This window comes from Leuciscus leuciscus, assembly GCF_965113295.1.
Source record: "Leuciscus leuciscus genome assembly, chromosome: 11".
NCBI classification, from domain to species: domain Eukaryota; kingdom Metazoa; phylum Chordata; class Actinopteri; order Cypriniformes; family Leuciscidae; genus Leuciscus; species Leuciscus leuciscus.
The window spans coordinates 27,903,292-27,929,671 of record NC_138735.1 but is presented as its reverse complement, the minus strand read 5'-3'; the positions used below and the strand labels follow the sequence as shown (position 1 = coordinate 27,929,671).

General features: G+C 37.9%; 2 protein-coding genes across 3 annotated transcripts; both read right to left on the bottom strand.

The window, feature by feature from the left end:
- Positions 1–454: 454 nt before the first annotated feature.
- On the bottom strand, positions 455–8,412 carry abcd4 (ATP-binding cassette, sub-family D (ALD), member 4). Its single transcript, XM_082183373.1, has 19 exons — positions 8,022–8,412; positions 7,767–7,885; positions 7,555–7,682; positions 6,808–6,947; positions 6,563–6,679; positions 5,537–5,662; positions 5,329–5,379; positions 5,131–5,225; positions 4,783–4,904; positions 3,227–3,318; positions 3,026–3,118; positions 2,238–2,443; positions 2,063–2,154; positions 1,886–1,922; positions 1,582–1,631; positions 1,455–1,507; positions 1,286–1,362; positions 1,057–1,172; positions 455–942 (listed from the first exon to the last, which is right to left on the bottom strand). Exons 1-19 carry the CDS (start codon positions 8,054–8,056, stop codon positions 874–876), a joined length of 1,818 nt encoding a protein of 605 aa, XP_082039499.1. The 5' UTR covers positions 8,057–8,412; the 3' UTR covers positions 455–873.
- Positions 8,413–9,498: 1,086 nt separating this feature from the next.
- Positions 9,499–25,575, bottom strand: klhl14 (kelch-like family member 14). 2 transcript variants are annotated; one of them, XM_082184124.1, is made up of 9 exons: positions 24,294–25,575; positions 23,184–24,087; positions 21,292–21,413; positions 15,896–15,985; positions 15,645–15,723; positions 15,265–15,455; positions 13,414–13,572; positions 13,086–13,243; positions 9,499–10,689 (listed from the first exon to the last, which is right to left on the bottom strand). In XM_082184124.1, exons 1-9 carry the CDS (start codon positions 24,295–24,297, stop codon positions 10,549–10,551), a joined length of 1,848 nt encoding a protein of 615 aa, XP_082040250.1. In that variant the 5' UTR covers positions 24,298–25,575; the 3' UTR covers positions 9,499–10,548. The 2 variants fall into 2 exon arrangements, with proteins under 2 accessions (XP_082040250.1, XP_082040251.1); XM_082184125.1 differs by having other exon boundaries at positions 24,724–25,575.
- Positions 25,576–26,380: the final 805 nt, after the last annotated feature.

Sequence of the window (26,380 nt, the reverse complement as noted above, 5' to 3'; positions counted from 1 at the left end):
CAGAAGTTGTTTCTAAACATATAAAGTGAGAAAGTTTGCTAATTTTAACTCTGAGCCAAATATATAGTGTTTTAGCAACAAGATATACCACTGCATGTGGAGTGGTACATTTCTTCATCATCTCCTGTACTTCCTCCAACTGTGCATGTCTTTGCGGATGTGCTAAATACTTTTGTATCAATATTCAAATACATAATAATGCATTTGAGATTTTTTTTATTATTATTAAAGTATTCACTGCCCAAATGAATTAATGCAGTATGTATTAGGAACAGAGAGCTAGTTAATATTTTAACTTATGAGATTAATAAACTCATGCAATATTATTAATGGATCTGAATTGTTATTCAGCTCTGTGGCTGGAAAATGTTGGCCCTCTATTGGTCAGGCAGAGAAATTGCACTTTTTTGTAGCAAACACTAGAAGTACATAAAAAACACATATGACCAAAATCAACATTTAGACATTTGTTTCGCCATTAATAGTTTCATATCAGTCATGTTTATAAAATATTTAATATTTATAAAATATATATTTGAAATACATTCTATAGGCATGTATTATCAAATTATTTTTTGAAATACTCTTAAATGTTCTTCATTACAGCAATCCCTTTTTTTTGTGTTGCAAATCCGTTTGGCAAGAAACAACCAATAAAGGTTGAAGGAAGTAGCATATACTTGCATAACAACATCATCAACAACAAAAACATTTGTCTCTATCAGTATCTAACCAGTATTAGTGCATCAACAACTCACAGTATGCTGTCAAGTAAACATTACAACATAGATTTCTCTAGGGTCTCAAGGATGGATGCACCCACAACCATAAACCGGACCAATATCTTCTTCATTATAGTGTAAGTCTGAAGGTTCACGCCTCTCTGAGTTTGGTGAGCTCCCATTGGCCACCTCCACACAGTCGCAGCATGACATCATGATGCTGTTTAAAGAGCACACATTAAAAAAAAAAAAATCTATCAAGAGGCCATACAAAAGTTCACAGTAATGTTTGTGGTGTTGTGTTGGTGAATGTGAAAAGGTCACATATTGTCACCTTTTCCAGAGTGCTTCGGTGACCCAGACTGATGAGGGTCATTCCCAGCTGCTTACAGGCCTTATAGAGCTGACCCTCGGCCTCCTCCGTCAGAGCGCTCGTGGCCTCATCCAGTACTAAATCAAACTGCATGTTTTACTCACGACACAGGCCACATGAATGAGACTAATCTGACTGATTATAGCTATTAAAACTACAGGAAATCTGACGAGACTATGCAGGAACTGACCTGCATATTTGGGCTGCAAGTAAAACAGTCTAGCAAAGCAAAGCCTCTGCATTTCTCCTGGTGATAAAACATCATACCTGTAAAAAAACCAAAAAACGAGGGAATCCCATTTTTATGTTCTTAAAACACCCACATTTTTCATATCCAGATATTAATACTCATTTCTCACCAGTTCCAGTTCACTTGTGTATCCAGTCCTCCGATTCTGGTCAGAAGATTCGACTGACATACAAAAAAACACACTTACAAAACAGCTTTAAAAGACAGAAAATTATAAAGAGGAAGATCAGTCTTACCAAACCAACAAGTTCCAGGTATTTTAATATTCTTTCATCATCTATAGACCCTAGAAGAAGAATTTATATTGGTTAAAAGTGTGAAATGTCATCATAATCTTCATTATGAGCAGTGCGTAGTTTAATTGGCTCACGAACGTCTTCAAGATCTTGATAAGTTTGAACTGGCTAATATAATAAGCCAAGTTTATTTATATAACACATTTCATACACAAAGTACATTACATGCATATATTTGAGCTATATTATTTAAATAATGCATATTTACATATTTTTGCATATTTTTAATGAGGTAAATCTGTACCTGAGGAAGGATATATATCACTTAATGGATAGATAACCTACAAGAGAAAGCCAGCAAATTAGTGTCACTATCAAAATGACATAAGCACATTATTGTTCTCAATAATTGTTTTTACTAACAAAATTTTATGTAAATTTCTGCATAATTGCATAAAAAAAAAATGTTTTCTTCTCTCACCTGTTCTCTAAGAGTGCCATCAGTGAGATATGCTTTCTGTGGCAGGAAGAGCACACCCCTCGGTCCAAAACATGTGGTCATCTCCACAGAACCTGAGAAACAGGAAAGCAGTATGATTCAACGATCCAGATTTGTTCATCTGATCATTTTATCTCCTGTCATCTCTGTCGTGTACCACTGCATGGCTCCCACAGGCCGTTGAGGACCCTCAGTAGGGAGGTCTTCCCTGTTCCTGTGTTTCCCACCACGAGCAGGTGCATTCCTTGACTGATCTTTAGGGTCAGATCCTTCACCAGCAGCTCCTCTGATCTGGGTGATTTATAGGAGAGACGATCCAGCACAAACGCCGCGTCTGCTGGGACACTGTGAAGCTCCCGATCACTGATAGAGAATTATTATGATTGTTAACAAGATTGCAACGATGATAGCTAGAAAGTAAATTTCATTGGTACAAACTTTTTTTGCTAGCATGTTTGTAGCAGATTTAAATACATTGCTAGCATGAAATAACACATTGCTTACACGTTTTAATACATTGCTAACATTAATTAGCATATTGCTAACATGTTTTAACACATTGCAAACATGAATTAGCATGTTGCTAGCATGTTTTAACACATCGCTAACATGAATTAACACATTGCTAGAATGAATTAGCATGGATTAATGCATTGATACACAAAGATATAGCATTTACTGTGCAAAATTATTATTGTTAACTAAAACCATAAAAAAAATTAATTTTACAATGAAAACCGAAAATCTAAAAATAGAATCAAAATATTTAAAAACTGTAATAGTATATCATTGATACTAAAATTATAACACTGCTCATTCTGGACTACCAGGAACTCTTTTAGATCTGGGTTAGATCTCGGTGTCGAGTCTTGAAATAATGTGAACAAATCTAAACAACTTTCAATTAGTTTAATTTACCCGTTTCAATTTCAATCATTCAATTACCTGTAAGATTCATCCTTTGACAGCGGATCATACCACTCATAGTCACACTGTTTCTTGGCAATGTCTGCCATCGCTTCCCGCAATTCTCCAATTCTGGAACCAACAGAAAGATAAAGCAGACTATTTTTTAGCTAACCAATAAGCAGTCATAATATTGATGCACAATAAAATGTGCTTTTAAGCAATCTCAGTGCATCTCACCTGTGCGTGTATCCAGCGACATCAGACACTGTGGTTGAGAGATCTATGAGCTGGGTGAAGCAGTTTATCAGATAGATACAGACGAAAGCATTCTGAAAGAGACACGTGACGTGGTTAACATATTGTGGACAGCCGAGATTCACTCAGAGTAGAAGCACTTGTTTTTGTCTTAAAGGCACGGTAGGCGATTAGTTACAGAAACATTTTTTGAAATGCTGGTTGAAAGTCTCTTCACATTCTGATAGCAATCACTAAGTTAAGTGGTCAAGATGTATTTATATGTATTGTCTGTTGAAGGCGTAGGACCATAAAATGTTCGTCCAATCATTGCATTTGGACCTGCATGTCAATGTATGTATTTTCATCCCTTGCTCACGCAAACATCACACGTCATCAGCTTGTTTCATGCTATGCAGAGTTAGGGGCCGTTCACACCGAACACGTTTTCCGATTCCACTGCGCTACTTTTCCATTATTTTTCAATGTAAACACGCGCTAGACAGACATGTACGACTGTTGCGCTCGCATCTTTTGCTGCGTCTCACGCATGACACGGCATTCTTAAAATGTGGCGCTCAAGTTAAAAGAAGTTCAATTTTTAAAAAACACGTCTCGAGACCTTGCGTTTTTTCCCCATTTCACTGCCCGCGTCTCGTGTTTTTCTGGCCCCTTAGACAGGCGTCAGTCACAGAGCACCGCAAATGAAACAGCAGCCACCTTTTACAGTTCCTCCTGAACCAAAACAACGAGCTTATCCTGCATTCACACCATAACTACTGTAATTTGGAAGAGATGGAAACCTGTGACATTACACTCGGTTTGTGACTCGAATTAATGCGTTTCAATGGCAACACTATCAACGCCGAAATCAACCTGCAGCCGTCAAGAGGTACAGGTCAGACCTCTTTAAAGGTCCCATATTGTACACCTTTGTGAAGTTTTATTTTAGGTTTTGATGTGCTTAAGAATATATATTTGCAGTATAAGTACCAAAAACCTCAATCTCAATATATTTTTACAGCTCCTTTCTCAAGAGCTCTGCCAAGAACAGGTCGATTTTGGCCTGTCTACTTAATATTCATGAGCCTCTCTTCTGATTGGCTTGTTGTTTTCTGAGTGACCCACCATTGGTTGGGGTGGTGGCTGAAGGCGGTGACTGAGTAGTTCTGACATCACATTTATACGGAAGTCACAACGGCTCGTGAATAGGCACATCTACTTTATGCAGGCTGTGTGCATTTGTCTGTAAATTGACTGTTTTGAAACTTATACGGTAGTTTCACAGCCCTTAGACCTCTGCTATCATGAAAAAAGCCAGGAAATTTCAGTTTTGACAAAATAGGACCTTTAAGTTGTTTATGTTCATTATTACTGTAATGTTATGTGTTTCATGTGGTCATGTGTTTTGAAGGAGGCGTGGCTTTGGAGACGCTCTGAAGGGAGGGTGGGATCTTATGCTTTCAAGGCTAGCTCGCAATTGCTAGCCTCTCTGAAATTGCCTACTCTACTGTACCTTTCATTTTCAGCCACATTAAATACAGTTTTAAGGAACTCACCTTGCTGACAAGAGCACTCAGTTCTCCAGGTGTCAGGCCGTCATACTGTCCAGCAAAGATGGGGATCGCGATGACTATATAGCTGAGGATACTGCCCAGATAGTCAAAGGTGTTTACCCCAACTTTAAAGAAGCAAAACAATAAGCATTTGTAGAGAACAGAACAGAAAGCCTGCATTATTTTAAAATAGGTTGATAAGGCGGCTTAATGCCTGCAAAATTACACTTTTTGGCTGAAGACGGTTCAGAGTTAAATGCATGAAATTAGATTTTTCTTATTTTCAGTAACAATAGTGAGGAATATTGCACATTTTATATATACTGTACAATCTTCTGAATGCTGTCTTACTGTAAAGCCAGAGCTCTTTGTTCATCAGGCTTCTCTGAGTGGATAAGAGCATCTGCAGCCTTCGGTCGGTCCGCATGTGTTCCACCTTCCCTGCCCTGATCAAAAACACAACAAATGCTCTCCTGCTCAGTGATTTGATAGTATGTGAGAGAAATATATTGATCAATGCAGGAAGAAATACTGAAAGTGCACACTAACCTGAAGAAGGCGGCAGATTCTGCGTTCACTCTTATTTGCATGTGTTTAAACCTGGAAAGAGATGAGCAAAACAGAACTGCTGAAATACTGCTGCATTCATTCAAAGAAAAAGATCAGAGAGCAATGGCAACTAATAATACAGTATGTGCTGTCTGCTTTAGAATCTCTCTGAATGTCATTATATTTCTCTTGTTTTGTACAGGTCTACCTAAAATCTCCCTCCAGCTTTTCTTGCTCAACCAGCATGGACACGATGGGTCCTATCAAGATCTTGTTGACGATGGTTCCAACCACAAAGTAGCCGAAGATGCTAACAAATCCAATCCAGCCCGCACTGCAGCACCAACAAGGTAAGAAAAAGTTATCCTATCAAATCTTTCAATGCAAAACTAGAGGGATGAAAAGATACAGGAGTATTTAGTAGCACTTTGCTTAAAGCCTTTATGTATAACGCATTATACAGGTATTGATAATGTACGATATTAATGCATTATATCTTTTCATAAATAATTGTAACCAAAGTTAAAATGCATACATCTGAAATGTGTCACGATCCACACGTAAGAAATAGAGAGAAGATCCAAGTGCAGTATGTATATTTATCAAGGGAAATCCGTTACTCAAATCCAGTCCAGGCAGGGGTCAAAACCAAAGTAGCAATCCAACATAAACAGGCACAAGACAAACGGGCAAGAACAGAACTCGGAAGTGGCGTGAAAATACAAGGACTCAGTGACACATACTAAAACAGACAGGGTTATATACACAGGGAAATGACAATGCTAATGGGGAATTGGCTGAGTGCAATGATTAGTGATAAGGGACAGCTGAGTGCAATGAAGAACAAGGATCGTGGGGAATGTAGTTCAGAATGTGACAGACACCGTGGGGAAGGAGGACATCTAGTGGTGACCCAGGGAACTCAAACCAGACACTGTGACAAAATGTGTTGTTTGTCATGTGATTTAATGCATTATACTTTCTAAATGAGTAACAATGAATAGAATAAGTATTAGAATGTATTATAACTGTGGTCACAATTATTCATGAGATCATACAATTCATGATTACAAAGCATAATTAATGCATTAAATGAATGTATTATACTAAAGGCTTTAAGTAAAGTGTCCAGAATATTTTAAAGCCATTAATGGCCACTGATGATAATGAATACTGGCAAATACGATCACATCCTATATTATACAGAACACAAACACACAAGCATCTCTCTGACCTGTTGAAGCACTGATAGCTGTAGTAGATCACAGTGAACGGAGAGATGAGAAGTCGACTCGCCATGGTGCTCATCTGCTTACATAACCTCTCTACATCCTGACTGATGCGCTGGTCTCTTAACAGGACACAGACACAAAATAAACCATTAACACATTAGATTTAATTAAGTCTTCTTAAAGGGTTAGTTATCCCTTTAAGTGCTGAAGTGTAACCGCATAAACAAATGTTGTGTGAATACATTACGGGTTGTCGACGTCTTTGCACAGTATGTTGAGGGTGTAGTAAACGCGTCCCTTGAAGTATGTGTTATGGATTTCTTCAGTTAAAGACTTTCTCCAGCTGACATACAGCAGACTGGAGATGTACTGGTCTAGACTCTTCAGCTGAGGAACAGATATATTATTGATTAGTGATTTATTATGAATCCTTGATTGGATATTTAGCTGACACTTCTATCTAAAGCAATATACAGTTTACATATCACAAATGCAGTACAACCTCTTTAGCCCATCAATTATGTTGCAGCTCAATTTAACCCATATTTGAGTTTATGGTTTAGCCAATTAAACTCTCCTATCAGAAATACTGGTTAATAACAAGTATTTTTTTCTTTGACTTTTTCTAATTTAGGGCCATAAGGGCCATTTAGAACAAAATGTATATTATGATTATGATATTTGCATTTCCTTCCCCATTACTGGTAAATTAATATAGTGATAAATATTGTTATTGAATGATATGGAAACAAATATTGTGACATTTTGCAGAAGCTATTTTACACTGCATTGAAGGTGTACATTATTATTATCAGTTCACCCATGTTCAGTTTGTTGGGAATAGAAACCACGATCATTGCATTGCTTGTGACATATTCTAATATAAAAATCATACACAGATTTTTAACATAATACAAGGGTTACAACTAGTTAGCAGATGCTGTTTCCTGAAGTGACTTGCAGAAAACTACTGTACATACAATACCAAACTCACGGTTGAATTAATCAGGATGAGCAGAACCGCAAACAACACCAGATCTTTGAACTTCCCATAGCTCTTCTCAGACAGAACCTCGTAGAACTGACTCGGAATGAGACCCACTTGATAAATCACAAGCTGGACTAAAAGAAAAGAAAAATACATTGAAAAAACACAAAGAGAAGACAAAAAAAAAAAAGCCAGTCCAGATGTTAAAAGTTTATTACCTGAAAGCGTGACTCCAAGAAGCGTCATGAACATCCGGACACTCAGGTTGGACCAGGATGGGAAGAGGATCTTCAGAATGCTGCAGAACCTTTGCAGAAACCTCCAGTCCAGCTTTGGTCTTGGGGAAAAAACACATCCACACACCTCAAGTCAACTAGTTACATGTAGGGCTCAAAATGTCATCACAAAAACAGCTGTATTTCTCGTATTCTCTTATGATAGAAGATATATAGAGATGTCAGTTCAAGTCTTACCTTTTCACACTGCTGTTCTTCTTCATGGCTGGCATTGTGAAAGTTTGGTACAGGTATTATGAGACCTTCTGAATGTCAAATCTTCCCTTTTTTGTTTTTGCTTATTTCAAGCTCTTAGAGGAGTTTATTGGATGCGTTTTGGGTTCAAAGTCTAAAACAGCATATGACACCGTCTTAAACATTATTCAGTCAAATCTGACAAGCACTAGTTATAAACAAAGTGACCGGTCGTTTACTTTTACAATAATTTAATAGAGATAAAATCATACGCGATCCATGATAATGATGTTGTAGCGCCGAATTAATGAGCAAATAAATTAATGATGTTTCTATATTTCAAGTTGTTTTATATCACATGTACACAAACATTTCTTCGTCTACGTCTAGACTAGTCGAGTGCTCCGCTGCCCCCTGCTGTACAGGAGAGTTATGACAGGACTGCAGAAATACAGCCATTGAAGAACATATTAATGGATAGTTCACCCAAAAATGAAAATTCTGTCATCATTTGCTCACCCTCAAGTTGTTCCAAACCTGTATGAGTTTCTTTCTTCTGCTGAAGTCAAGTCAAGTCACATTTATTTATATAGCGCTTTTACAATACAGATTGTAGCAAAGCAGCTTCACAGTGATAACATGATAATAATACAACAAAGTTTGTTTCTAGAAGAAAATTGCGTCACGTGCACCTTAAGTAAGCCTGATCAATAATATTGTTGAATATTTTGGCAAGCCAAAAGCCAAGGCAACACAAAAGAAGATATTTTGAAGAATATGGGTAACCACAGTTGATGGACCCCATTGACTTATACTATGAATGGGGTCCATCAATTGTTTGGCTGAGTAAATGGTGACAGAATTTAAATTTTTTGGGGTGAACTATCCCTGTAATGTAAAAAATCGCTAACAGTTAAATATTTTTATAGCATGCGTTAATTCTGGTTCATGCTAATTTATAATCATAGACTATATTCATTGTTATCTTATATTAATCTGCATTAATGTGTACAACTTTTACTATTAAAATGTATTAAAATATGTAGAAAAATGTAGAAACATTAACCAAGATCTACAGGATTTGTTATAATATTATGCATTGGTCAAAAACCAGGAAAGGGTGTCAACTTTCCCGGTTCTCTCCTACACCTTATTTCCAGCTGGCTGTAAAAGGCAAGCAATTTAACTTTCTTGAAGCAGATCTTCAGTTCTTATACCTTCAGTTTGTCACAGTACAGTCCACTTTATACTGTATGTCTGCTGAAAGTAACACTCATGTTTTACCTGTAATAGGGCCTTAAAATAAATTCAAACATTTTATCGGACTATTTAAACAACATTTTTCTAATCAGAAAATTAAACATTATTGCACATTGCAATGAAACAGAGAATTCTTGTAATCCTGCAAACACATAAACAGTTTCATATACAGTAGATTGAGGCGTTGTGTTGTTGAGGTGTAGCTCAGACAGATTATTGATCCAGAAATTCAGTTTTTATTTTCATAGACTAAATGTAAAGAACATAACAGGATTTGAGAATAAATCCTATGAGCACAAAAATGTTCCACTGCAAGCGATTATTTACAACAATGAAAAACATTCCCTTTTCTCATCAAAAGGGCCATCAAACACCAGTGCAACAGATTCAGATTTCAGATCACGTCTCAGAGAAACCAATCAGGCCAATAATTTATGTGATTTAAAATGTCTGATTTTATAATGGGCAATTTTCTGAAATAAAGCAGCCTGATGCTTAAAATAGGCACTGTGAGATATGAACAGATATGAACATAAACAAATATGTACCCACAGCATAACACAATAAGCTTTCCACTTCACGCCATGCATATATACCACATGGCTAAATAAATAACATACTGATTGTTCAAACAATAAATCATAACTTGTGTTTTACTGAAATGTTTTTTTCTTTTTTTATAATTAATAATTGACATTTATTCCCCTCTCATCTGTACAAATAACAATATGCCACTTAAGTATGGCGGCAATATCAATAACAAGCAGACGTGGTGTGATATATATTAAATAGCTGATATCTACTCTACAGCGTACACAGAATCATGAGTTTTGCTTGTAAAACAAGAGTATTCCTTTGTCAACCCACTTCAGCATTGCCTTAATCAGCGATTTCCACAAAATACAAAGTACGTATGGAAGCTATATCGATTTGGTTCAAAAAATGATGCGTGCGCTACTGTATGTCAAGTTAAGCAAAAACACTTACGATAAAAAAAGGATTGAATGTGAGCAGTTGAATGTCAACACACGTGAGCATCAAATACGCAAAGTTGATGATTATATCAGTTTAAAACTTTTAAGTATGAAAGAAACAAAGTGCTCTTGTCAGACCAGTAAAAAAATAATAATCTGTACACCTCATCACCTCCTGTTCAAAAGCTGGGGGCGTTCCGTAGGGAGAGTCTCCTCATTTGTTTGATTCATTGATTCAGCGATTGACTTTTCCATCCCGACAGGTTTTTCCTCTTTTTTTGGGCCGTTCTATATAGTTATTTGTTAAATGGTAAACAGGCCGGGAGTATGACCGTGGCACAGGCCGGCCCGGCTAAAGGTTCAGCCACCTCTCCTTCCATTTCTGTCCATGAGCCTTTCTCTGGGCTGTAACAAATGGTGGATGACTTGTACGCCCCCTGCAAGAGATGTTCAGCTAGTTATTCTCACAAGATTTCATACTTCAAAATGCTTCTTTATGCATTTCATGCACGTACAGTCTTAAACAACAACAACAACAAAGTCATGATTTATGTTTCATGCTTCAGAACTACCGTTAAAGGTATAGCGGAGGATGTTTTACTTCCTGGTGGCCAGTGGTGGGTAACCTATACTATTGGTCCTCCTAATTGTCAATCATTCTGGTGAATCAATCAAACTTTTCAAAAAGTGGAGAGGGCGGGTCTTATCTAAAATTTGGAAAGATCCTCCGCTATACCTTTAAGGGAACATACGTAGTGAGCAACGACGTTTTCACTGTGCATTGTGGGACTTTTTAGGGAGTGAATGGCTGCGTCCGAAATAACATACTCTCTTGAGTAGGTACTTCTTTTGTACCTACTTATAAGTACCTACTTATTTTGTCCATACTTATAAGTAATTACTTCACGACCGTTCTATATAGTATGAATGTGTGTAGTATGAATGTAATCCAGACGTACTACATGCGCCATGTTGTCATTATCATGTGACCTACAGCGTCGCTTCACTGCCATTCACAAATCCTCTCCCGTGGCCTTATGGGATAGTAAAGTGTCCATCATACGCACACTTCAGAATCTCTGCAGAAGTAGTAGGTCATCCGAGTACTTTTTACCTACTCTTTTATGAGTACTGTGAATTCAGACATACTTCTTTTGTCACATACTGTTTATCGCCTAATATATATATATAGTAGGGAAGTATGTGATTTCGGATGCAACCATCGTGTCAGTGCACTGGAAGGATTTTGCGATTGAAACAGCCCTTAACATGACTGAGACCCAATGTGTAATATCTATCAGAACTCAGTATTACATGTGAATTATAGCTGCATGATTCTGGATAAATTGAGAATCACGATATTTTTGGTTTCAAATGGAGATCACGATTTCCCCACGACTCTGAACAGACGACTAAACAAAATAAAATGTAATTTACTAGAGGTTCTGACAAATAATGAATTGCTTAAAATTTTGTTGAATTATTTTAAACGGTTTGAATGAATAATTCAATGACTCACTCATAGACTTGTTTCATTACTGGATGAATCTACCCTGGTAATCCAGAGTTCTCGCGAGAGCACAAGTTGAATTTGCTCAGCGAGTTACTCTGGTGTCGAATAATGATGCTCATTAAATATGCCCCTCGATCTGAGCTGCACCAATCACATCGGGTTATCTGATCTAGGCGGGCCAGAGGCGAGATGACGACAGCGCTGCGACGTCGAAGTCATTAGTAAACATTGCAAGATGGCTATGGATGAATACCATTTGTTTGAAACGGCTTTGGCCGCTACAATGAAAGATTTAGACTTTTTCTCTAAAACAGGAACAGAAGACGGCGCTTGAATCGTTCCTTTGCAAGAAGGGCGTTTTTGCTTTTTTGCCGACCGGATACGGTAAGAGTCTAATCTACCAGTTAGCTCCACTGGTAGCTGTTGTGATTGGTCGTAGTGTTATCCAATTGCGTGCAGTGAGATTTTCAAATGCATGCTTGGTGCCGCCCTTCGAGCTTGCCGATTTTCATAAGTCGACGCCAGACCATTAATCTTTTAGATTTACGTCTGGATTTCCAGGCTAGGATGAATCAGCAATTTTGAACAAATCTCTTGAATGAATGATTCAATGACAAAAACATCATCAGTCACTTGTCGCCACCTAGTGGTGAACAATGTAATCGATACAATTGTTTTTTTTTAAAGTGCCAAGTTACTTTCAAAAGGTGATTTGCTCCGTAGACACCAGTGTTTATATCCGAATCATAAACTTTTATCTCAGTACATGATAATTGTGTGATAATTTGAATTATTGTAAGACAGAAATAACAATACTGTGTGGTTGAACACTGTTTGTGAAGCTGTTTCATACCTAACATAATAACTGCTCTCTCTGGATCAGTGGAAGTGTGAATGTACAATGTTCTGATATGATTTTGTCAAAGGTTTAATAGACACAGGTGAATCGTGATAGTTTAGGAATTAGATTGCGCGGGTGTTTGAATCGAGATCGCAATCTTTTAACGATTAATCGTGCAGCTCAAATCTGAATAATAAAAGTTTTTGTACTGAGTGTTAAAACTAATCAAAAATTTTAGGTGAAGGTGAAGTGTGTCATTTCTTCACTACTATCAATATCAGAATGGCAAAAATAGTGGTTGTTTTCAAACAGGTTTCCTGACTGAACCCGTCTGCCATTGGTCGAACAAACAGATAGCCCCACCCCCAACCTCACACCACAGGTTGAACCAGTTTTGCTATAGCAGCTTTTTCAGGGGAATCAACCTACAATCTATATCATCTATATCTATATCCAGCATTTAAGTGAGATGTGTTTACCATGCTCCAACTGTAGCCCCCCACCAAGTAAATACTGTCATCAAGAACAGCACATCCAGGCCCGCTGCGTCCCTCTAAGATGGGCGTTTGCAGGATATTCCACTGATCTGCTTTAGGATCATAGCATTCAACCAGCATCACATCCAGATGAGAGAATCCTACACACAGGAGAAAACAGTCAGGCGTATATGCCAAGATCTTACTTTGCAGAGGCATCTAAGTGTTGCAAGCTAGGAATCTAATCATTGAATGAAATATTGATCACTGTTGTGTACACAGTCAGTGCGGCCCCTGCTGCTGAGATTTGGTTTACGGCTATATAAATTACCCTTTAAGTGGTTGCCCCCAATAGCGTAGAGGCGGTCGTTCATGCCTGCGAGAGCGTGTATGGCTCGCTTAGTGTTCATGTCCTGTTTCCGAGCCCACACGTCCATCACGGGGTCGTAGCAGTACAGCCAAGACACGTATTCGCCGTTGTGAACCCCACCTGAAGCATAACATACACAATATCAGTTTCAATGTAAAGACAAGTATAAGATATTCAAAAAATTAAGTCAACATTGAATCAAAATCGACTTTCTAAATGAACATTCCTGGTCTTACATTGCATTGAATATATAAACTTCAGTTAATGCATTCCCTGGGAATCAAACCATTAGCTTGGTGTTGCAAGCATAATGCTATACTGTTTAGGCTATAGGGATGATTCACGTTATTCTGAAAAAAAGTTCCTTTTTGGCTAATGTACTGTACTTTTAAGTACTTTTCGTCCAATCATGTGTCATATAGAGAGAGACATTGTAACACTTTTAGTTGAGGGTCCAATTCTCACTATAGAGAGCCTAAGTCCCTCCCCTTCTGGTTGACCACCATGGGACCTTATTTCGGAAAAATATTGTATGGTAGTCAATGGCGAGAGACAACAAATATTTTGATCTCGTTTGAATTGTGCGCTGAATTACACATATGATGTTTGTCAATTTAAAAGATACATTTTAAAGTCAAGAAAGTCGCAGTTTGATGTAAAACTGTTGAGGTATACGACTGTGAAAATACGTAATTACAAAGACTACAAACTGATGGAGTTTTTCGGCTCCTTGCCACTGTTGCCTTTGGCTTGCTCAGTTGGGGATATTTTGGGGATATTTAATTTAATTTTATCAATCAATAAATTCCTCTTGAAACAAACTTTGTTGTATTATTTTAATTTAATACTGTGAAGCTGCTTTGATGCAATCTGTATTGTGAAAAGCGCTATACAAATAAACTTGACTTGACTTGACTTGACAAACCCAAAAGGCGCACATGTGACGTCATACCTTTTCTCTCAATGAAAGAAGCTAACTTTACTGAAGCTAACGTCTGTCATTTTTTCTATAGTCTTACGTTATAATCGTAACGTTACGCCGTCATGCCTGAGTGTTTTGTACCAGACTGCACACATACGTACATAGTGTGAGACGAGAGATGTAGTTCATTGAGCGATTTTGACATAAAACTAAATGTTACTCTTCTGTTTTATGACAAACTGCGACTTTCTTGACTTTCATAATTATCTTTTAAATTGACAAACATCATAATGTGTAATTCAGGGCACAGTTCAGACGGAATAAAAAGATAAGTTGTCTCTCGCCATTGACTACCATACATATTTTTTCCGAAATAAGGTCCCATGAGCCGGAAGCGGAGGGGAGGGACTTAGGCTCTCTATTAACTAGTTGCTTATTAGCATGCCTATTACTAGGATATTGGCTGTTTATTAGTATAAAGCAGACATTATTTCCTTATTCTGCATGACCATATTCCACATCCCTTAATAATTCTACCCAATACCTAAACTTAACAACTACCTTACTAACTATTAATAAGCAGTAATTAGGAGTTTGTTGAGGCAAAAGTCATAGTTAATAGTGAGAATTAGACCCTTAACTAAAGTGTGACCAGGACACTTTTCACAATCCAATTCATTCCCAATGGACAAATTACAGAGTCCTGTCCAAAAATCTTTTGCAAAGGTTTTATGCCATTTTATGTTGACTTTAAAATGCATTTAAAATAACATTGAACTGTGCAGTTAATAGTACAGCACGTCACTTCCAGACCTCATCCAACGACACCTGTTAGTAACGTCTCAGAAACTTTGATTCATTCACTGTTTGGATGAGGTGTATCATCAAACCTGAGATGTATATTTTCCCATTGTGCACGGCGCCTGCGTGTGCAGCCAGCGGCTGTGGAAGAGACGAAACGTAATTCCATTCGTTTGTCTCAAGGTTATAGGCTTCAACGCTAGACAGATAACCTGTCTCGTTCCTTCCCCCAACAACATACAAGTGCTTATCCAGGCAGCAAGCGAAGAAACTCGCTCTCCTGAAACAAAGACAAGATGAAAAGATCGTCTCTTAGAATCAGTCAACGTAGAGACTGTTTACAGCAAATATCCCAGTCGCAACCAAGAGTGAAAAATTCATCACAAAGGCTTAAGAAATAATTATAGCCATGTTATGAAGAGCTCTTATTATTTTATGAATAATAAGTCATGTTCAGAAGGCATCATACCTCTCCTGCATGGGCGGTAGTTGTATCCAGCTATTGAATCTCGGATCATACCGACTTACAAAGTTAGTGCTGTGTTTGCCTGCGAAGATGAAACACATATTAGTATTATTTCACTGTTACGTTGTTTAAAATAAAATAAAAACACTGATTTCATAGCAATAATACACATTTAATGAATTATAAAATCAATGTCAGTGATAACACTGATTGAGCACATGATTGTTTTATTCAGCTTTTCATAGATGTTTTACCATTAGGGTTCCACTGGTCTTCTCCACCCAATAAAAGCAGGAAGTTCTCCACCTCAACTACACAGTGATGGGCACTGTTATACGGCATTACTGCAACACAGAGACAAAACAGACGAGTCTAGTGCTTCATTGGCTATGAGAAAATGATACATCTGAATTGTGAAAGGTCAAGCCAATGATATTCAGTTACAGTTTACACATAATTTGATATTGTATTAAATATGTACAGGATAATGTAAAGTCAACCAATGCAGTAAACCCACTAATCCCACAAAGAAATAACACTCAAGAAACATTAAATCACAAAAATAATTAATATAATTCAATTTGGTCAGGATTTGACAAGTTTAACCATTCACTGCTATATTAAGTATATATATATATACAGTATACACACACACATATAAAACACTGTTGTTTTAACATGCGTGGAAACTACTAGTTTTATATATCTCCATTTCAACTCATTTCAATCTTTTAGTGTATGCTGTTTCAGTTGATGCGTGAATAAAACTTCACTAAACTTCACATTGGAGCGCGAGTGAACTGATCATCTCTTTCTCTTTACTACTAGTTACAGCACGAAATAAACATGAATGAACATCTCATGTCTCATGTAATCGCTCAATCAGTGTTTCAACTATGGAAAAACGTGAATAAAACAGCTTGTAAACAATGTCACGTCGCATTATATTTACCTCCGACAAGTCATTCAGTGTCCACAGCTCTAGAGAAGAGCATTTCGCTGAATATATGCACTATATTTGCCTATATATTCATAATATTTTACTTAACCTTATAGTGATGTATTAATTATTTAATGTATGTTTAAATAAATCTGTTATGACAGCCACAATGTGAATTACTATATTTCAACAACGAATTGGAGTAGAAACATCATTTTATAATTAGATTTAGAATTTTATGTGAAAACTGCCTTATGTGCAATTTACATGTTTGCATATCATTTTTTTTTTTTTTTTTTTTTTGAGTGTTGGTTATTATATCTTAAAATAAATTGAATTTAATTTAATAGTTTGGGCTCTGTTGTTAATGGTAACCTTTATTATAATATTAATGTGCAAGTCATTTTTTTCTATAAAGCTGCTTTGAAACGATGTGTATTGTGAAAAGCGCTATACAAATAAATGTGAACTGAATTATAGGGTTCCCTATATAGTTTACAATATTAGCTGAGATTAAAAAAAAATTATCCTCAAGAAAATTCTAATGTGTGTGTGTGTGTGTGTATATACATTTTATCTAATTTAGTTTTAATGTGTATTTAATATTAAGTCTCATAAAAAATAAACAACAACAACAACAACAACAACAAAAAACACTGTATTCAATATTTAGTTTAACCTCCTGAGTTTGACAGTCAACTTTTTCTGATGGTTACGAAAAAAAAAATTAAGCCTTATTTAACCACAGTAAAATGCTGTCACAACCAATCAGATAGTAGCTAACTCCTCATATTCGCAGATTTCTGATATGCAGCACTATTCCTCCCTGTCTCCATCTTTTGTAATTCTCCAGCTCCTGCAAAAGTGACCCCCAGTTGAAATAGAGAGAAATGGTCTTAGGGTGACAGTCATAATGAACATGATCATGTTCACTCCATAAATCTCCGTCCGGTGCCCGTGCAGCGTAAATCAGTCGTACGCTAAGAGCCACCTGTCTGCCTCCATCATTCATTTCCACTGTCACATCTCCGCTGCCTGATGGATCACAGTTGCTGTAAAATTAGACAGCCTTGAATCGCGCCTTTTTTCCGATTGGCCTCTTCTACCGCAATCTAACTGGAGTCTGACGCACAGAGGCCTTTCCATTGAGAACGGATTCAGACTGACTCCGTCCCACGAGGGGAACCTCCCGACTGTCTCGCTGCACACAAAACCTGATTGACAGAGATCGAACTGCCAGGGAGAGAATTATTTGGCTTCTCAGGCGTCTAGAGCCATGCAAGGCTTTTGTGGCCGGCTGACATTTACTGCTGCAGACGTGACACACACACGTCCCAACACACTCAATGATTCAAATGATCAAGAGGTCACAGTCTAGGCTTTGGTATTGATCTTACAGCCTGATCTACACAGGTGCAGATGCATCATAATGCTAAACTGACTGATAAGAAAGCCTGCACACAGTGAAGACATATGATATTGACTTTTAAAGGAACAAACCTCCTGAAATTCAGCTCAAAAGGTCTTTGTTTTTCAGTCTTTTAACACAGAAAAAAACAAAAACATTCTGGGGTTAAACTGAAACATCTGAGGTAAAGTTTAAGACAGTGTATTGAGTAAATCTCACAAAGCCTGTCGGGAGCATGTCTGTGTCATATTACACTCCAAAATCAAAAGGAAAAAATACGATTTTTTATTTTTAGGACCATATATATATATATGGTCATATCTGTCATATCATATCATATGGTCATATATATATATATAACTGATATGATTTCAGTTTGGGAATTCATAGTATGTAAGTATTTATTCATCATGTTTATTTTACTGCTTTTAATTTATGCAGATTAAAACAAATTATACAGTAAAAAACAACTATTACAGGAATATAAATTCAAAGAGAATCGTAATAAAATAAATAAAAGTAAAATAGAAAAGTACTTGTCATGAAAACGTATCAATGTAAATATAAATAAATAAATAAAAATCAAATCAATCATTTAACAAATAAATAAAACTATAATATATATTATTCTATATATATAACATAGGCTATAATATACTATATAGAATTCAGTTTCTAAATTCATTGTAGTAATGGAAGCATTTATTAATAATGTGTATTGAACTGCTTTTAATTTATGCTGCTTTAAATATAAAACTGCAAAAATAAATATAATACAAACAAATATAATGAGAATCATTGAGATTAATAGAAATTTTTAAAAAAGAAAAGTAAAATGGAAAAGTGTTTATGAAAATAAGTTCACCATGCAAAAACAAAATCTCAATGGCTATGAAAAAGTCTTTATTTCTTAATGCAAAACAAACTTCATGTTTACTTCATGTTAATATGTCTAAAGTGAAAGTGGTGTTATCCCCAATCTAAAGGAATAACACAATGGCATTAAATGTACAATATGGAATAATCAACAAATATCAGAAAGAGTTTAGCATCCTCTGGTTTTGACCATAGCACACTGAGTGCACAAGGTGGCAGTCTCAGCACACAGCAGAAAGCCAGAGAAGCAGAGAGGTGCAGCCAGTCATGAGAACCATCCTAAATAGTGCTGATGAAGGTTTTAATCAGTCCCTGTTCCCCCCCTTTTGGGTTTCGGCTCATTGCAAAGTTATGATTGAATGTTAATAACCTGCACACCCCAAACGACATCAAGGGGCTGCTGGTGTGTTCACAGGATGATTTTGCAGTTTGGTCGCTCCGCCTGGCCATGGGCCATTTAAGACTCGACGTCTGAGGCAGAAATAAAGGACATTACACTATGACCTTATGAGTGTAAGTTATATAGATCCAGATGTAATTCATTAATGAATGTTATGCATGCTGCCAAAAGCTTACAAGCAGGTTTCGGAGCGTAAGGTGTCTTTGTAGGTCTCACACCTCAGCGACGCAGTGATTGGATGACTGAACGCAATCTTAGCCATAAAACAAAATGACTGCACGTCCGTTTATGTCCTTGTTTTCCCTCGGTAAGGAACAGACACTATAGAATCCTTTTAATTAAATCATAATACATTGTGTCTTGGCTCATTGCTAAATTACAAAAAACGAACTTACTTTGCATATTATATTGAGCTAGATAGAAGTAAATCCATTTATGTGTTTTAAAAAGAGCTATAAAACTGGATTTACAAAGAGTTTCGACTAGCCAAGTTTATCTCCAAACACATGACCTGCTATCCCAAAAGCTTGTCATACACATAACAGTGTAACTGACACAAGTGCAGACAGCAACTGACTGACCCTGAACTAGTTCAGAGAGTTCATTTGTACAATAATACACAGTTTTAACTACCCGACTAACAGCTAGCACTGGGGCTAACAGCTAGCCGCAGTAATCGCAAGCAATAGTACTTTTGACTCTGATGCATTATATCAACTAACAATTTGTTTCGAGGAAAATATGCAAATGCATAGTAAAGAAAAATCACCAAGAAGATCTCTTTATTGCCTCACTTGTTTCTCGTAGACAGCAATGAAATTACATTTAGAGCAAATGAGACCTGTCTCCAGCTTCTCACCTGAGAAAAAGAGCCTTTGTAATCTCCACTAGATTTCTGAAGAGATCACAACAATGTCTCAAACTGTGCTCAGATTTGCTAATGTCTGCAATCAAAAGTCAGAGATCTCAATATGAACTCAGTGTCTTAAAGGGATACTCCACCCAAAATTCTGTCTTTCTGTCTCTCTTCCTCATAATGTTTCAAACCTGTATGCATTTGTTTCTTCTGCAGAATGCAAAAGATGATATTTTTAAGAACGTTAGGAACCAAACAATATTACATCTTCATTTTATAGACAAATGAAAACAACAACACTGACACATTTCTTAAAATATCTTCTTTTATGTTCCACAGAACAAGACAAACATACAGTTTTGGAACGACGTGAATAAATTAAGACAGAATTTTCATTTTTGGTTGGAGTTTCCCTTTAATTGTTTCTTTTAGACTGAAATGAAATTAAAAGAAGTGCAAATAGAAACTTTTGCTTTTGTCTCCTGATCATGTGCAACATGATCTCATTAAATTCTTCTAAAACTAAATTATCTGAGCTATGCCACCGTTTATTTACACACCGCTCTACTACATGCCAACCACTTCCTCTTTTGTGTCTTTCTCTGGTATTAGGAGAAACATCTGAGACAAAGTTGAGACTTAAATGAGACAACACTCTATTATGACATCATTTCTCATGATTATGATGTCAATACTCAAGATTCCGACACATTTGATCTCTGCTGTTGTCATTTAAATCCTTATAAGAATTCTGGTTCTAATTCACACAACAAGCTCCTGTTCCTTCCCTGCTGCTCGCGAAGACAAATGCACTTACGAGAACGTTTGCCCTAATAAAGCAGTTCAATAAGAATACGTGTCATCTTCTGATGATGAATCTTCCCGAGATCATTAGATTAAAATTAATCTTGCCGGCACGCTTATGCAAAAAGACAGAAAAAAAACACACACACAAGTGAATCCAGGCGTTCCAGCTCCACAATGGTGTGAAGGCAGTCATGCTCTGATTAAAAAGTTACATTAAAAGTGATAGTGATACATCATTACCTCCTGCATCTCAGGAAGCTCTCGCTCTATTCTGCTCTGCGATGAAGCACAACCCAACGCAGGCAGGGTTCTTCCTGTGGAAGAGAAAAGATCTATGCTAGCAAGACAAGAGCATGCACTCACTTGTGAGGATCTTCCATGTCTTCTTTTCGTCGTCGTAGTACTGAACCAGATTACTAGGGAGGCGGTCTGGACCCGGAGGCAGGCCCCCAACCAACAGGAGCATCCGTTTGTTTGAGCGAATCCTGTGTTACAGAGGGACGGGGAAACCGATTCATTAGCAATTCTGTCATTAGCTGTTATTAGTGCAGAGCAATTACATATTGAATGAGATGCCACAGCAAGGTAAAAGCGTGTACAAACACAGCAAGCCGAGCAGAGAACATGGGAAAATATTAACGCTGAATGACTCTATCACCACCGTCAAATGAACGGAAAATTTTTTTTTATTGATTTGTTCATTTTAAGTTGTAGAATCAATTAGGCTCACTGCGATGATGCATCTCTATAAGGATTTGTAATCTGCGATGTTGATTTAAGTGACTAGTGTAAAACTCAATCTAATGACTCTTCATTATAAGTCTCATTTAAAATTGCAAAATCATGAACATAAGCACAAATAAATCATGCAACATTGCATTCGGTCACATTTTCACAGGTGCGTATGTTTATGTATAGTTATTTGCTTTAAATGCTATCCATAAATGCCCCAAAAACTGTAAGACATGGAATATTGACAACTGTGCTTGTGATTCAAACCATGTAAAGGTCTTGACATTCTATTATGTGCTCTTATCCCATTGGCCAAAGTCTTGCATGTGACTACTGTCTGTCATCGACATATCCAAATCACTGCTGTTTGCTTAGATCCTAAATATGCATCCATCCATCCATTCAGTCCATCAATAATTTAATTAAACAAATCAACTAATGTCGAATCAATACTAAAATTTTTGGCTGCACATTACTATTATCAGTTTAGAGACCTTGCAGTTAGCCTCTTAGATTGAATAAGTGCTTAAAAGTCTGGGTGTTCAATATTTACAATCCCTGTCAGCTCTATAAGATTGAGCCTGGGATGAAAATGGACAACTCTAGCCTTGGACAAACTACACAGTCTTCAACACTAGTTTCATCATCAGGATGCTTCAATAGAGTCATTCACTGATTTCATCTCATTCAAGTTCATGGATGATGCTCAGCAATTGATATTAACAGGTGAGGAGAGCTGATACACAATGAAGAGATGAGTGATTGCCAAATAATAACAATCAAACAATTTATTTATCCAATTTTGTTATCAAATCCATATTTATATACATATCAGGCCCCTTTGACTTTATAAACGTCTTAATTCCTGATTCCAAAGTTAAAAAAGAGACATTTAAAATGAGAATCTCATTGCAAACAATCTCTCACTCTCTCATATTCTCCAACAACTGATTCCAGTTTATTCCACGGTCACCTATTCCTGCTAATTATCCCATCTGCAGACTGCAATAATGTCTGCAGTATGCAAGCTTGCAACAGTGCTGAAATTAATCAACCCTGAAACAGCACTATGAGGAATAGAATGAGGATCTCACAGATAAGGCAAAGCGTGGAAACTCTGTGAACAAATATGGATCAGATATTCCGACAAAAGATTGCAAATCTAATCTAATTCAATTCACAAGTTAGCAATGCAGCACGTAAGAATGTATGAGATCTTTGCTAAAAAAAAAAGATTGATCTGTTTACAGACACCTGTCACACAAGCCTGTTCCAATAGTATCAGGGCATGATCACGTGCACAGTGTTGTACTCTACATTTACATACTCATGTCTGACATACACAACCTGACAAACTTGACTTTTCTTGACTTTATGACAAAACTGTGAAAATAAAATACATTTTCTTACTGTATGCAGTTTTATTTTATTTTTTAAATGTTAATGGATTTTTAAAATAAAAACACTAGTCTCTACACAAAAAGCATGACAAGTATATGTTAAGAGCATGCAGAAGATCCTACCTGCTGGCTGTGGTCTGTCTGCAGTGCTGTCTGAAGGGCATCAGGTGGTAGTTCATGGCATCCATGAGCAGTTTCTGGCACACCTGGTCATTCCTCATAAAGTCCACCGACTGCACCCTCTCCACCAGCTCCGGGGCCGGGATGAGGGCGAAACGCAGGCGCTTCATCAGGTCAGGAGCGTAGTGCATCCTGGTCTCCCTGTCGTGCTCCAACCACAGCACGGACATCTGAAAGAGCGCCAGCTCCGACTCCACGGGCGGAGGCAGGGCGTCCAGCATGGCGCACATCTCCTCAAAGTTCAAGAGAAGCACGTCCTCCACCAGGTACTTGTTGGCGAGCTTCTTGGTCTCGTCCAGCCCGTGCAGAGCTGCGATCTTGCAGATCTGCTTGTAGTTTTGCACCGAGATCTGGTCGTTGAGGAACTGCACGCTGAGTTTGGTGATCTGGGGGATGTTGAGGATCTTGCTGACGGAGAGCACCTCCTCCACCGTGTCCAGGGAGAGGGTGACGTTGGCCGTGTAGAGGTACTCCAGCACCAGCCGCAGACCGATGGAGGAGCAGCCCTGGAGCACCAGGTTGTTGATGCTGGAGCGTGGGCTGGGCAGGAGCTTGTCGTCGGGGGAGGAGGACGGGGTGCCGCTGCTGCCTTGGTCCTTCGCCGCCAGCCCGTCTTCTCTGCTCAGCATGTGTGTGGAGAACAGGGACCTGAAGTACTGCGAGCAGGACGCCAGCACGGCTTTGTGGCAGTGGAACTGCTGTCCCTGCGCCATGAGAGTCACATCGCAGAAGAGCTGCTTTCTCCACAGCAGGTTGAGACCGTGCAGCAGAGTGTCGCTGTGAGTCGGGTCAAACGTGGAGGTTCGGTCACCCGATCTGGACATGACTTCGGGGCTGCGCACACCTCCTGCGAGTAAACAATGCCATTGGTGCACTACACTGCATCAGACGGTTTTATAAAAGCATATGCATTCTGAAAGTATATCTCATTCATGCATGCATGCATGCAAAGTTGGATTTGTGCATCTCAACAGTATATAATGCATGCAAGCTAGTGCATCAGCTGCTTTAAAACAAGCACATGAATTAAAAACCACATGAATAGTTGCATACCCATCTATATGTCTCATGCATGCGTTCGTGAGCACGTCAAATCCAATGGTCGTTAAAAACAAACTATGCTGGGTTGTTGAAAAGCAAAGCCCACGATGTAGCCTCCAAACTGCCCGCTATCTGTTATCCGGCCACGCAAACACACACCCCCTTACAAGACATAAATGCATGCACGCATTCCCCCCGATATGCGATACAAAAGCAATTAGTTTGTCTCCCGCAACATCAGCATCACCACCATAGATGTGCGGTTGCGCATCGCTTTGGTCGGCAACAACACAATGCAATCGCTCCGTTCAACAACACACGCGGTATTTATCACCCAATCTGAGACAGAACACCAGAAGAAACGGCAACTTTCAGCCCGTGGAAAATTTACGCACAGTGCGCACCCGTGCTGAATGCTAGTAGTAGGTATCCAAAAACTTACCTGACTTAAAGAAAAGTAAAGCTGTAGCTCCTTCTGTGCACTTTCTTTGTTCAGTCCTGTTGGAAAAGTCTATAATCGATGGATCAGAATCCTAACCATTGATCCCCGCTCATTCAAGCTCATTGATCATTTATGTTTCCTCTGAATTAACAAGAAGAAGAAGTGTGTGTGAGTGTGAGAGGAGCTGTGTGCTTTCTGCAAGAGAAGAAGAAGAAGAAGAAGAAGAAATATACGTGTGACAAATTATGCTACCAAGAAACAACACATCATTATCCTTGGGCCTGGGGCTCAGTGAGTCGTAACGAGAGTAATAGGAAATCCACGGTCGGGGAGAGAAACGGACGCGCATGGCCGGTGGAGAGAGACCGCGCAGGGGTATGGATGCTGGAGAGACTCGCAAAATTATGGCTCAAGGCTATTGTAAAAACTGTCGAGCGTAAATGACTGCGATTTCAAACATCTATCTATGGAAAAAGAGGAGAGGAGAAAAGGCGAGTCTTTCCTCTCTTTCTCTCTGCGTTATGGAGAGAACCGTCAAGTTTTAGTGCGCATTGCTAATTAGTCAATTTCTCTGTTCCTTCACAGCCCGACGCCTCTGCTGCTGAGCTGAAACTGCTAATTTCTGGGACCAGCCTTTTTTTTGGGCTCTGAACGGGGGATGGATGAATGGCTTGTCTCGCACAAATGACAAAAAGCCCCCCTCTGCCTTAATCTCCATCGCCAAAATAACCCCATCTTTTTCTCCTTTTGCTTAGTCCTTCAAAAGAACGAACAAGGGACTTTGGGCAAACTTGTCTTGTGGTCTTGAGTGAGCATCATGGACATGACATGGAATGCAAATCAATGTATGTCTTAAAATGTAATGCTGGTGAATTTATATATATATATATATATATATATATATATATATATATATATATATATATATATATATATATATATATAGTGTCTAATGAGCCAAATAAATTCATAGCTCTATAGTTCTCCATTGTTTTAAACAGCTTTTTAAACACTGAATTTATTTGACAAGTCTGAAAGGGGAAAACCTTCAAAAAAATGCCTTGACTTCTTTCAATTTCATATTCATAAGACACTAAACATCTTTAAGTAAGGTATATATAGAGAGCATCACTATTTTTTGGGGGAAAAAATATTGATACACTTGTAAGGTCACTGTACATTACAATGCATCTCTGTTCACTAAAATAATGACCTTTGAATAGGGTTTTTTCCAGGTTAAATAGAGGCACCATCGTTTTATATTCATCCAAGTGTCTTGGTCAAACAACAGGCAACCGTGTGCGTATATAGCCACTGAAACAGTCGGCAGCAAAAGCAGATAGCAGGTAACTAAATCTTCATATTATAAAATAATATAGTTGCTTGACATGCAAGACGGATTTATAATGGTACATATAGCCATCTGGAAAACAGCATCAAGCTTACAAAGCCATTAAAAGAAAAGGTTTGAGATAAAGCATATGGATCAAGTGAAGGATTAAACTTTTTTTGTTTCCATTTTTTTTGTTGTTGTTTCGGCATCATGACTAGATATAGCACTTCCTGTGCTCCTAATGAAAGTTTTACTGCTGATGCATTACTCATACGTCCTCATGCGTTCTTTGATAGTTCTCCTCACACACTGTGCCTTTCAGTG